This window comes from Malus sylvestris, chromosome 11 (assembly GCF_916048215.2).
Source record: "Malus sylvestris chromosome 11, drMalSylv7.2, whole genome shotgun sequence".
NCBI classification, from domain to species: Eukaryota; Viridiplantae; Streptophyta; class Magnoliopsida; order Rosales; family Rosaceae; genus Malus; species Malus sylvestris.
Genome location: NC_062270.1, coordinates 13,423,205 through 13,436,999, shown reverse-complemented (window position 1 = coordinate 13,436,999; position 13,795 = coordinate 13,423,205). Strand labels below are relative to the sequence as shown.

General features: G+C 37.8%; 1 protein-coding gene across 7 annotated transcripts in view; it reads right to left on the bottom strand.

The window, feature by feature from the left end:
- The window catches only part of LOC126590051 (superoxide dismutase [Cu-Zn], chloroplastic), a 55,231-nt gene extending 49,572 nt beyond the window's left edge, over positions 1-5,659 (bottom strand). For 2 of the 7 annotated variants that reach the window (XM_050255528.1, XM_050255526.1), the window contains exons 1-7: positions 5,219-5,656; positions 4,660-4,721; positions 4,545-4,584; positions 4,338-4,433; positions 4,208-4,239; positions 3,965-4,040; positions 3,615-3,668 (exon numbers count right to left, since the gene is read on the bottom strand). In XM_050255528.1, the coding sequence (XP_050111485.1) occupies positions 3,615-3,668; positions 3,965-4,040; positions 4,208-4,239; positions 4,338-4,433; positions 4,545-4,584; positions 4,660-4,721; positions 5,219-5,498 (640 nt within the window). In that variant the 5' untranslated portion in view covers positions 5,499-5,656. Of the gene's footprint in view, positions 1-1,612; positions 1,869-2,775; positions 2,814-3,448; positions 3,507-3,614; positions 3,669-3,964; positions 4,041-4,207; positions 4,240-4,337; positions 4,434-4,544; positions 4,585-4,659; positions 4,722-5,218 lie in introns of those variants that run through there. The other 5 variants (XM_050255530.1, XM_050255529.1, XM_050255524.1 and 2 more) reach the window with 4 other exon arrangements.
- Between the last annotated feature and the right edge of the window lie 8,136 nt (positions 5,660-13,795).

Here is a 13,795-nt window from a genome sequence, read left to right as displayed (position 1 = left end):
TCCTCAACGGGAATACCCATGTCGAGGGTAAATAACCCTCCGTGTTGGGGGGCACCCAGTTGATAGTTGACTTCCACAAGGGTGATGAGCTCGTGTGTTTTAGTATATCTAGCCTCGTGGAGCAACTCGAAGACCTTCTCATACTGCTCTTGGAGGATCTCATTCTTCATCGTTATCTTGTTGTTATAAGCCTCCAGCTCATCGACTTTAGCTTGAAGAGCAAACTTCTTTTGTTCCTTTTTTCGTTGCTTCGCACCAGGTGCAAGAGGGGTGTCATTCTGTGTGTTGTGGCTTCATTCACTCCCCATGTTGGAAAGGGATGCCTGGTCAAAAGAAAGTGTACGAATGGTGAAAACCAGTTTAACAAAGCTGAAGAGAGTGGGAATAAGTGTCGTTCTCACAAACGGCGCAAAATGTCGATGCACAAAATCAGTGGGGACTTTGGTACAACAGAAAATGTTAAGTTTGGGACCTTCGCTAGATTGCTCCGATCACTAGTGTGGACAAGTATGTAAATGGATAGAGACATGGAAGCAAACACAAGATGTACATGGTTCACCCAGATTGGCTACGTCCACGGAGTAGAGGAGTTCTCATTAATTGTGAAGGGTTTACACAAGTACATAGGTTCAAACTCTCCTTTTGTGAGTACTAGTGAATGATTTAGTACAAATGACATACGGAAATATTGTGAGAGAATGATCTCTATTTATAGAAGAGAGTTTCTAGTTTCACTCTGACATTGACACGTGTCGTGTTGTGATTGGCTTCTGATGTCGACACGTGTCGCGCTGTGATTGGCCTCCTGGTTGGAGGGAAACTCTTCTGGGTCCTTGACGGTATAACGTTGACTGGTGCTCAAGAGTTTCGGGATTGGTCAAGCATGGTATAAACAATTAGCATATATAAATTTGTCATTGATTGTTGATATTTATCCAACACATGTAAATATTAGGTTTTTCACGAATTTAAGTTACTTGGATTTGTTAGTTTAATGGATTTCTCTTGAGAAAATCAACGGTACACAGTACACAGTTATCTAAACTTATGTTTACTGTTAAAGAATTTAATGTGGACTCCATTATGAGTTGTGACGAACTGCCGATGAATCTTTGACAAATTGCACCTTTGTCAAGCAGCTGAACAGATTGTTATGCCACTTGAGGTGCCAAGAAGTAAAAACTTCAGCCTCCTTTGGTTGTACCTTTGAACCAAAAATAGAAAAAACAAAGTGCAAAACTGAGCCTCCTGCCCTTTTACAACTCTTCCCTTGTCCAAAATAGAAAGGCCGAAAAAAAAAACTAACCCTCCCTCCCTTTCATGTTTCATCTTTTCCTTGTGCCAAACTAGAAAAAAATAAAACGCAGGCTTCTAGCAGTTAGGTTTTCATACTCGATTCAATGACTAGCTACGCCATTCACAATCTAAATCCGGTGAACTGCGGAAAGAACACTATAGACTTGCGCTCAATCTTGTCGAACGGAAGTTCATTTATACATCCTCCATGCACTTGGACCATGAAAATCTTCCATGTGCCATTCTAATTTTATCGAATGTGCACATAGCAACTTCAATCAACAACGCATACTTAACTCAAGAATTGTGCTCAATCTTATGGATGAAAGAACATTATAAATCCAATTTAGCTGCTTTCAAAAGTCAATTGCATGTTCTTCATATTGTAACCATAGCAACTCAAGTTTATTGAGATCAAAATACTCCACAAATGGTATGATGAATTTGTCCACAATGTTACATTACACCCTCAACAGATTAAGCTCTATATGAGAAACTCTAGAACCACAGCAGCCAATTCTTATAGCAAACTGATTGGAAAGGACCTTACACCGGTGTCAAACCAACCACGCCTGCACACACAAGTTCACAACGAAAAGTGAAAATTGAGAATTTAATGAAATCATGGAAACAAGCAAGAATATAGTGATTTACGTTTTGACACCTATTGGCACTTGAAACAGTATACATCTGTAGAACTAAAGCAACTTACGTTTTGACGTTCTAAGCACAAAGGGTATCCAGAAAAACTCAGAAACTATATTCCCAATTATCATCTAGTTAACCATACTTCATCCTAATTAAGTAGGATATGACTGAAATACATGTGTCGCCCTGGATACTTTGATGAGGGAATTGGTTCCATAACCTGGAGCAAAACTAATAGTACATTTAACTTGGTCCATAAAAGCATTGTCCCCCTGGGCAATGACATTCACAGTACAACGGACAAGCCCAGAAGGTAAGGAGCAGAAAACCATATACTAGTTCCTTTCTTCCAATGTTGAGCATAGCTGTTGTATGCCTAATGTAAAGCCTCTCCATTATATGTGCAACGGCAACGTTGTTACTAAAGCCTATCATATAGAGCACTAACCGATGGAACAAATAATGAAGGCTAGGCTGCCATTACTATAACCAGAATGAAATGCACAAGATACTCACTCTCAACCCAATCCCCCTTGCACCCTTTGTTTACTAACTATTTACTAGAACTACAATTTAATTGGGGAGAGAGGACTAGAGAGTGATTCTCCAAATGGTTCTCAAAACCTCCTTTATAAGGAACAATGAGAGAAATTAATCCTAGGATTTGATGAACCATTACCAAGACCATTACATAAGCAGAACAGCTTCATGAATGCACCCATTAGGATCTAGCCATTTATCAACATATAAGTATCTCAGATGACCTATACACAAACTATTTGCCCCAAACCCATGCCCGAGTGCCCAACAAAAGATGTCATATTTGAAGTCACCTTATCAATTGGATTATGTCCTTCCAGTATTATAGACTGCACCAGCCATCCACATGTTGGGCCAAATAACAATTTCCACCCGTAAGTTGGGACAAAAAGGAACTGGAATTCATCATTCTCACGTTTTTAATTAAATTACTTTATTGACTATTGAGACAATTACAAAATTTCAGATATAATTCAACAGAAAAATATGACCAGTATATCTTTTTGTCTATTTATTTAGAATTATTTATATGTGATGCTAGTTCATCTTCACATTAGAGTACAACATACTAAACTCTCATCATCCATATATACAAGTATAACAGCGATTGCAAATAATATCAAGGTTTCTCAAGCCCCTTATTAAACATAGAAAATGCTTAGAGGTCTTGAAAGAGTTATTAATGCTATATTATAGTATATACACACACAGAAATACATGCATAAATTATACCCTGAATTTACCCAATAAAATTTTAATAGAAGATAAAATGTTTCCTGAGGCTCTCTGCATAACAAACTTGTTGATCACAATTTCACATTTTACAGTACCTTAACACAGGTAAGTCATGGACATTTTCTTTTTGTTTATCTTTCATCACAAATGCATACATTAGAGGAGAATTTAATGTGTTACATCTAATGAAAAAATTACGCACAAAGGCCCATGTATAATGAAATATTACCCTATTTCCTGAGAAAACGATTCCTCATCACCAATATATCGTATTCTTCCAACACAAACTAGATAAAGGATCAACACACAGCATAGAATATTTTTTCAAACAGTAAAACAGAAAAGGGATTAAAAAGAAAAGAGAAATAAATGTGAAATCAAATTTTCTTGCTTACCACATGCCAATCTTCCACCTGCATTGCCAGTGCTTAGACTAAGTTCGTGTCCACCTACAAGTGCAAACCAAATGTGATTGAGGAAGTAAATAAGAATGAGAAAGAAACATCAAAGGTAGTAACTTGCTTCTCTGCATTCCCCAACAAATAAAAACGGAGGGGAGGAAACAAATGTTTCTTGTTAAACTTTCTTGTCATTACCCACCCACATGCTTTGCTCAAAAGGATAAGAAGAGTTAGTTTCTAGTTCCAACCATGCACAACCATTGCATATAAAATTTCTCCACTCGTGCTTTAAATTTACTAACAAGTTTCTTCGACAAGTTGATTATAAATTACTTAGTACTTACCCTTTCCAAGGTCATCCTCGAGCTCATGAACAACAAGTGCTCTTCCAATTACAGCATTAGGACCAGTTAATGGTATCTACAAATTTTAGCCAAAACCAAAATATGAGTAATCAAATACTACTAAGGTGAATACAGTACCAAATGAACATAAAAATGTCAGACACCAAACTAAAACCTGTATGAAAACATGCCCTGAAGGTACACACATTCTTATGGGAAAGCATTGCCCAGCTCAATGATTACCTGGTTATCCACAATTGTTGCCTCTGCCACCCCTGTGGCCCCACAATATATCTCTTAGTAGTTAGTACATTAACTGGGTTGTGCTATTAAAAAGAACAAGTTTGTAAAGGGAATTAAAATATGAAATTACCATCGGCATTAGCAACTATGTTTCCCAGGTCACCCGCATGACGGACTTCATCCTCAGGAGCACCATGTGTCAACTGTTTAGGATTGAAATGTGGTCCTAGTAAGGGGAAAAGAAATTCATTAGAATGGCATCAAAACAGAATCACAAATATAACTACATAATACTATAACCATAAAATTTTAAGCTTGAAATGATTTAAAGCCCTACCTGTGGATATGCATCCATTTGTCGTATCACCATACTCATGCTACACAAGAAAGAAAAACACTTAGAAACAAGTTTACTAATCCACAGATGAAGAACCTAATTAAAAAACACTCACTAAGTGAAACCCATGAGGCCCGGGGGTAAGTCCAGTAATACGAACATTCACGGTTGTAGGACCTGATAACAGTAAAACACAATCACCAGTAAGCAGTCATTGCTCCATCAAGATTATGAGTTCAGATAACACAAGATTTTGAGCATAGAATCAGACCAGTCACACACAATTAAAGGAACCATTGAAACAGCATTCAACTAAATTAAATATAATCCAAGTTTGGGAAATTTTGAGTACCCACATTTTCAAATTCTCAACAAACAGAAGTTAAAACTAGAAAAAAGAAAATCTATAGATTAAACTCTTGCCTTGAGTCCAAACAAGCTACTCACCATCGAAAATCTAGAATTCAACTTCAATTAACCGCGAAAATATCGAATAAACACATAATCTTTTCCACATTTCGATTCTCTTAGACATAAAACAATATGAAATTAAACCTAGCAGAGTTGACCATTTAAGGACATAAACCAATTTTCCGAAAACCCATGTCGGAAAAAGGAAACAGATATCGATAACACAATCATTTACAGAAGGGGGTACAGTTATATGAAGATACCATCGTTTTCTTGGCTCAAGGTGACGACTCCTTCGACACTGGAAGTGCCCTTGAGGACAGCGACGGCTTTCTTGGTGGCGGCGACGACAGTGAGAGGCTTAGGGGCGGCCGCGGAGGCGGCGAAAGACATGGATTGGGATTTGAATGGGAGCTTGAGGGAGACGCCATGGAAGAAGGAATGAGGAATTGAGTGAGGGTTAGGGTTTTGGAGTTGGGAGAAGAGAGTGGGGGATGAAAGCATCACAGTCTGAGCTGCCATGATCGCCAAAGCTGCTTGCATTGTTTGCTTTGGATCGGTTGGTGGCTGGGGGAGGTTGAGATGATAAAGTGAGAGTGAGGAGCTGCCAATCAGGAGCTTTGTGTTCTATCTGGGACTTTGGTTCCTTCTGTTCAACAGTTTTCTGAACATTCTGGGTTTAACCGCGCTCCGTTTTCTGCTCTAAAAGTGGTAACCAACCCTTTTATTGTTTTTTTTTTTTTTTTGGATAAATTACAAAAAACTGCCTCAACTATTAGGTAGGGATGGGCAATGGTTATGGCCAAGGTATTAAATATCGATGATATCGGAAATATCGGTAGTCCGAAAATACGAAAATATCGATGGAAATATCGGGATAATATCGATATCGATAAAAATAATATGGAAACCACGGAAATTGTAAGAAAAACTTGGAAATTTTTATTGAAACTTTGCAGAATGTTTATTTAGTCAATTATCTATTAGTTTATCATAAAAAATTGGAAGGAAATGCATTGCATGATGGATTTAACATTATCAAGTTGATTATATAGCGAGCTGGCAAACATTGTGAGTGTAGAAAATATGTAGTAATTAATTAAAGAAGTTTAAACACACCATAATCATTTATATATAATGAATTAGTACAATATTTTACACTTTATACATTGCATGGTAAGATACATGAGTAACTTAATACCACATAGAGTTCCTATGAGGTTCAAATTTTTCACTATCTTCATCATCTCTATGTGTAGAGTGAGTATATTGTGAAGAGTAGTTATCAAATGATAAATCCCCAAAATAGTTTTGCATGTAATTGTTAACATGTCACCCATATGGATCCGAAATTGGTTGACTTTGTCCATAAGCAAAATCATTTGAAGATTGAGTCTCGGATTGTTTCCATGAGTCACTCGATTCTATCCCAATAGGAATGGGATATGAAGGGTAGGGAAATGGTTGGTTATGAGTATAACCATAGTTACTACTTCACACTCCAACAGAGTCCGAAGTTATAGATAACGAGTCATCTTCTTGACTTGACAAAATCCTCTTGCCTCTTTCTCTACGAGTATAGTTCTTCCCCATGGCACCAATTCCTGGTCCTGCCTGCCTACTGCTATGGTCCTCATCCTGTGTTGCATGCGTAAAGTTTGCCTCACCAGTGAAGGGGCTCATAAATCCGGGAGGTTGTCCAACATAGTTTCCATATCCACCACCACTACCTCCAGCTCCACTATATCCTTCATCATTCCCACCTCCGGTGGTAGGTGAGTCTCCTCCTAATCTTGTACTAGAGCTATCATTAGTATCAGCACGATGTTGTGGTTGTGTAGGATTGGAAGAAGGTGGAATTCCAGTGTTTCTTGGTCTTGGGCGCAAAAGTTCTTCCAAAGAGTCAGCGTTGTTAGATCCCACCTCCTCCGCTAATACTCTTTCTACATTTATCCCTTCATTACGTGCTTCTTCAGTAACTCTAGGAGCTGGGTTGCCTTCATCATCATCTAAATGAAAAGGTCAAATCCATTGATAAAGTTGGTTACCCTCTGTATCATCATTTTCAACAACAATATCAAACACATCTAGTGGGTCACCACGGTCGACATGATCTATTTCTGCTTCCTTATCTCGAATTTGAAGCTTCATGTTGTAGTAGCAATAAACTAATTTTTCCAACCGACTATGAGCCAACCTATTTCTTTGCTTTGTGTGTATGAGTGCAAATGTGCTCTAATTTCTTTCACAAGCAGATGAGGAAGCTGTTTGTGATAATACTTTGATTGCTAACTTTCTCACAGTTGGTGCATCGGTCCCATACATGATCCACCATTCAGCTACAATGAAAAACAATGTTGATAAGCCTAATAACTCCAACAAATTCTATTATAAACTTATCGTGAAATATGTTTACACTCACTAGGAGACATTTTTGTTCGAGCAGCAATTGATGTTGGTTCTCCAAAAGTTCTTCTTGCATCTTTAAACCATGTTAGCTGAATTCAATAAATCGTGTTAGTTTAATCCAACAAAGTAATTATTATAATTTAAGTAATTGTGTACCTCATTTCCAAATTGGCCAATTGCTGGTGATGCAGGGTCTAATTTAGAGTATACATTATGTACAGCACGTATAAGGGTACCATCATCTCCAACACCGGGTCTGTATTGGTATCAAGGATTCAAATAATATGTTGTTCAAAGAAACACATACTCTAATAAGAGAAATAATACTTATGCAACTAAAGAAATGAATTGCAAATTATGACATAATTTATACCTGCTGCATGCAAATCGTGGTATATTATCTTTATGACCCACCTTGCACCATGTTTTCTTTCCAATTCATCCTTCACTTCACGCATCAACTCATATATTGCCCCCATAGTAGGATACACTTCTGTGTCAACGATCCGTAAAACTTTGTAAAGAGGTTCAAACACTTGGCACACATGTTCTGATTGTGTCCAAAAAGCATAATCAAGCATTATACTTTCCATCATACGACCTGCATTTGAGCGGTTCAAATTGTGGTTGACCCAATCGTTACTAATGAATAGTTGCTTCAACCCTGCTTTCTTCTTAAGTAGGATGTCTAATGCAATATAGTTAGTGGTGAATCGAGTGGTAGCTGGACGAATAATGTCTCCTTTGCAAAATTTACGCATCTTTGCCAACAACCAACCGTGATTGTAAATATAATTTGTGATCGTTCTAGCTCTTTTTACCACAGTAACAACATTCTCTCTCTTCCCCATTGCCTCAAACATGAGATCAATATAATGTGTTGCACATGATGTCTAAAACACATTATGATCCTTCATTAACTTTTTTTCAGCTTTGACAAATACAGAACCGTTGTCGGTAACGACTTGGACAACATTATACTCTCCCACCTCCATGATTACATCCCTCAATAATTTGTAAATATACTTGTAGTTCTTTATATGGTCTGAAGCATCAACAGACTTCAAAAAAATTGTCTTTCCTTTGGAGTATACCATGAAGTTTATGATAGACAATCTGGTCGAGCCAGTCCATCCGTCACACATGATTGTGCAACCATTAGTTTCCCACTTTGACCTCAACTTGTTAACATACTCGCCAATGTCTTTATACTCCATATCCAAATATTTGTTTCTTATCTCATAGGGAGTGGGAGGTTGTACTCCAACACCGGCATGTTGACATCCCACTGCCATATTTTTGAAATGATGTGATGATGCTTTCTCAGCAGGGATATTTTCATAGATAAAGAACTTGCTAATTAGACGCCTCATTCCCTCCTTCACATTACCTCCAGTGAAATAACTCCAAACACTCTTTTGACGTGTTTTGGATGACTTATATAAACTTGGGGCTATTGGTGGTGTTGGTTGTGATTCTCTAAGACTGCCTCCCCGTCTTATTTGTGCACCACCACTTGTCCCAGAACCTTGTGCTCTATTAGGAATTTTATGAAGGTGTTCTCTTTCCCATGCTGACTGTTTGGAGGCATGTAATGCTTGTTTCAAACTGCGTCGTTCTTCAGGTCCCATGTCATCATCACATTCGTCCTCATCGTCATCATCATCACTGTCAACCGCTGGGCCAATAACTTCTCCTCGTAGCTCAGCTCGAATATTTTCCATTCTATGTGTTATCTTTTCCTTCTGCTGTTTTTTATTTTTTAATAATGTGGTGATGAATGCCTTCACTTCTGGGGGGACATTATCGCATCGTTGGACATTATGTGCTGGATCTAATCCACTAAGATGGTACTTAAGTCGTGTCACTCCGCCACTCTTCATTACCCGACCACAATATTTGCCAATTGTACCATGTTTGTTTCCGTCTATTGGGTCTCCATGTTCCCAAGCTGGATCACGTTTAGTAACTCCACTAGACATCTTAAACGTACCTATATTTATTTTTCATGAAAATTAGGCAATTATTTTTTGGCCAAAAAATATAGTAGTGACAGAAACATATTAAATAGGAAGTAAGGTTATTTTACAGAAGAATTAAATAGGTAGTAAAGAAAATGATTGTAAGAATTTAAGTAATTATAAAAATAATATGAAATAATAAAACCTAATATTAATGAATAATAATCCAATTTGATAATAAAATAATAAATAACATTAAACATATTAAAATTATTCTAGGGAATCATTATACAACATTACTTAATTATTTCAAAAAATTAACATGCAAGTATAAATTACAATAATATAAATATAAGTTCGTAAACTTACCTTAAATATGAAACCCTTTGTGTTGAACCTCTGGAATAGATCTAGAATGACTCTGAAAGGGGTAAAGGAAGAAGAAGAAACGAAAATGTGTAATAGAGGTTTTAATTTTCGAATGGTCAAAAAATGTGTGATGATCTGATACTCCACCTCTGAGAATGTGAAAGAATAACACAGTGGCACATGATTTTGAATGGTCTGAAATTGTAAAAGTTGTCCATGGTCTGATACTCCACCATTATTTTTGTCCATATTCTGAAATTGTACAAGTTGTAATTGTAAAAGTTGTCTGGGTTTTGAATTATTTAGATGCTTTTGAATGAAACCACCATTATTTTTGTCCATGGTAAAAAAATGTGTGATCATCTGATACTCCACCTCTAAGAATGTGAGAGAATATCACGCGCGGCACACGGTTTTGAATCTTGATGCATGAAACCACCATTATTTTTGTCTTGTCAAAAATTGTACCATTCCTAAAAGCTGTAAAAGTTGAATTATTTAGATGCTTTTCTTTTCTCACACTGTTACACACCACCTACACACACACGCACGCGCCACCGACACACACACACGGGGATCACACACGCCACCACACACACACAACAACACACACACGACTCGTCTCTGGATCCTTCTCTCTTCTCCCTATCCCTTATCCCACAAACACACACACAGATCTCATAGATCTCTCAAATTCTCGATCTTTCTCTCTTCTCCATTTTCCCATACACACGCACAGAGACCTTTCTCGATCCTTCTTCCACATGGTATTCTCCTCCTCCCTCGCCTTCCTCCTCGTCTGCGTATTCCGCCTCGTCGGCGAACCCAGGAACTCTCTGGCGAGTTCTCTTGATCCTTCTCCGCCTTCCTCACCTATCCTATCAACAACAACCCCACCTCTGTCGTTGACTCCAACGACGACCACCACGACCCCCAATCGCCCCCAAACCTCAACCTCAACCTCCACAACAACCACCCATTCTCCTCCTCCCCCCGAAGCCTGCCCCGCCGGCGCCGCACCCACCTCCGTCTTTGTTCCACGTCTGCTTCAACCAAGACCACGCCTACTTCGTCGTGGGGACAGACCACGGGTTATGGATCTACAACTGCGATCCGTTCTGCGAGCTCTTTCGCCACAACTTCGACAACGGCAGGGGAATCAGCGTCGTTAAGGCGCAGATCTTGGGTTTAAGCATGGATTGCAGAGAGATCTGGGCAGCTGGGACGACGCAGCCTCGGCTGCCTTTTTGACGACGGATCCATGACGACTTTTTCGATAATATCGAATATATCGCGATATTATTGATATTATTGATAATATCGCGATATTTTGACGATAATGAGATGGATACGTGGGAAAATATCGGTGCCTCTGAAAAACGATAATATCGGCGAAATATCACCGATATTATTGATATTTAATACACTGGTTATGGCAGGCCAGTAACCGGGATTATTTATCCATATCCGTTTATTTTCATACCCGCATAACCGTTTACCCGTTGGGTACTTGTCTAAACGGTTATACCTATACCCATAACCGTTTATAAACGGTTAACCATACCCATTTATCCGTAACCGTTTAGTACCCGTTTACCCATTTATCATTTTTAAACCCGTTCATCCTTTCTTTTTTACCATTTACTCATTTTTCACATGTCTATGTGTTTTTTTAACAACTTGAAAATTAAAAAAGAAAATTTTTTCATAATTTTGTCTTTCTAACAATTAAACACCGTTATAGGTACATTCATAATACATTTCCGCATTTCAATTTTTTAAATCCATATACCATTCCAATAATTGAAATAATAGTTTACAGACGATATTTTTAAATATTAGCAATGAAGGTTGTTGATGCACAAAATCAGTGAGGACTTTAGTACAACAGAAAGTGTTAAGTTTATGACCTTCGCTAGATTGCTCTAATCACTAGTGTGGATAAGTATGTAAATGGATAGAGACAGGGAAACAAACACAAGATGTACATGGTTCACCCAGATTGGCTACATTCACGAAGTAGAGGAGTTCTCATTAATTGTGAAGGGTTTACACAAGTACATAGGTTCAAGCTCTCCTTTTGTGAGTACTAGTGAATGATTTAGTACAAATGACATTAGGAAATATTGTGAGAAAATGATCTCTATTTATAGAAGAGAGTTTCTAGTTTCATTCTGACATTGACACATGTCGTGTTATGATTGGCTTCTGATGTTGACACGTGTCGTGCTATGATTGGCTTCTGATGTCGACACGTGTCGCACTGTGATTGGCCTCCTGATTGGAGGGACTCTTCTGGGTCCTTGACGGTATAACGTTGACCGATGCTTAGTAATTTTGGGATTGGTCAAGTATGGTACAAACAAAGGTAATATAAAATTTGCTAAGTATTCTTGGGTTACGAAAACTGTTAAAAGACAGTATTCTTAGGTTATTTGACTCGGAATATAAAATATTAACATAATATATATAATGGACCATGAAATTTAAAGTGGTTAAGGAAAACTATATTATATTAGCTATAGAAATCATGCACTATAGTCAATAACATTGATCTAAGTTTTGTCCGATAGGGAACATGGTTTGTGTTAATTTTACATATATAAAATAAATGGGTAAATGGTTACCCATTTATAACCGCGGTTAATACCCATAACCGCCCATTTAAATTTGGCGGGTAAACGGTTATACCCATAACCGTTTATTTATCTGAACGGTTACCCATAACTGTAACCGTGAAATTTAAATGGGCGGGTAACTGCGGTTACTCATAACCGATGGTTATTTACCCATCCCTACTATTGGGTCTTTTATAGTTTCATACCTCATCTTTAAAAAGTTTCAATGTCATACTTTTGTTTACGAATTTGTTGCAATATTCTATCTCCGTTACGTTATCTGTCAATTCCTATATTATATGCTGACGTGGCTTATGCTGGATCCCACCCTCTCCACATATGAACTTCCACGTAGGCATCCGATACACGTGGATCATCTAAAAGGATGACACGTGTATATCACAAAAAAATTTAAAATTAAAAAAAGTAATTTTTTTTTAAAAGTAATTTTTTTTTTAAATCAAATATTTTTAAAAAACTTCCCTCATGAATCGTGCAATTCGAATTGAAGCGTAAAGCCCCAACCCGTGCAATTCCCTTCCATTTCTTTTGTTCCAGTTCCCAAATCAAAGAACCCTAACCCTAACTTCATATCACCCGCCCCAAAATCGCCGTCCAAATCGCGATCAATAGTTCATTGAGCGAAAACCCTAAGTTCGTGTTGTCGTCGCATGTCTTCCTTTTGTTCGTTTTGGTGTAAACCCTAAGTTCTTCTGGTTTTCGAAAGATTTGATAGTATTTCGAAGGATTAGAAAATGGGGTGGAATGTGCGCAAGGATCCCGAGCAAACGACGCCTACCTACTGTAAGTACAAATTTCAGTTCGTTTTGTGCTTTGTTGCATCCCTTTTTTTATTCACCTTTTTTTTGGTTTGTTGATTCGAAAATCTTTGTTGGTGATTTCTGGGTTTCATTGAGTTTCATTGATTATTTAATCGAAATGCTTACGGATATGTTGTAGAATGGGGGTCGTGTGGATCCTTTGTTTATTGTTGTCAAGAAAAAGGTTGTTTGGGTGTTGGTGGTCCAGGGGTCCGGTGGGTGCTTTGTGTATTGTTGTTGGGGCCTCGAGGAAAAGGTAGTTTGGGCGGTGGTGGTCTTAGGGGTCCTTTGTATAATTGTTTAACAAATGTTGAAATTTGGGTTCTTTCTTTTGTTTTCTTTATTCAAATGTTGGATAATGGAAAGTCCTTTAGGTGTTTTGTTTATTGGAGATTGGTGGATTGTTTTCAAATTTATTCAAAATGCTCACTGATTTGTTGGATAATAGGGTCCTTTTGGGTCCTCTTGTGCTTTTATTTGTGATGCTTTTTGCTTTACTTTGTTGTTGGTTGTTGAATTGCAATTGTTTACATTTGGGGTGGGTGTGGTCCTAAGGTTTGTTGCCTACACTAACTAGGGTCCTTTTAGTGTTTTTTTGTTGGTAAAGAAGATTTAGTGTTTTCTGTGTTTAGGGTTTAGGGTTTACGGCTTAAGGGTTAGGC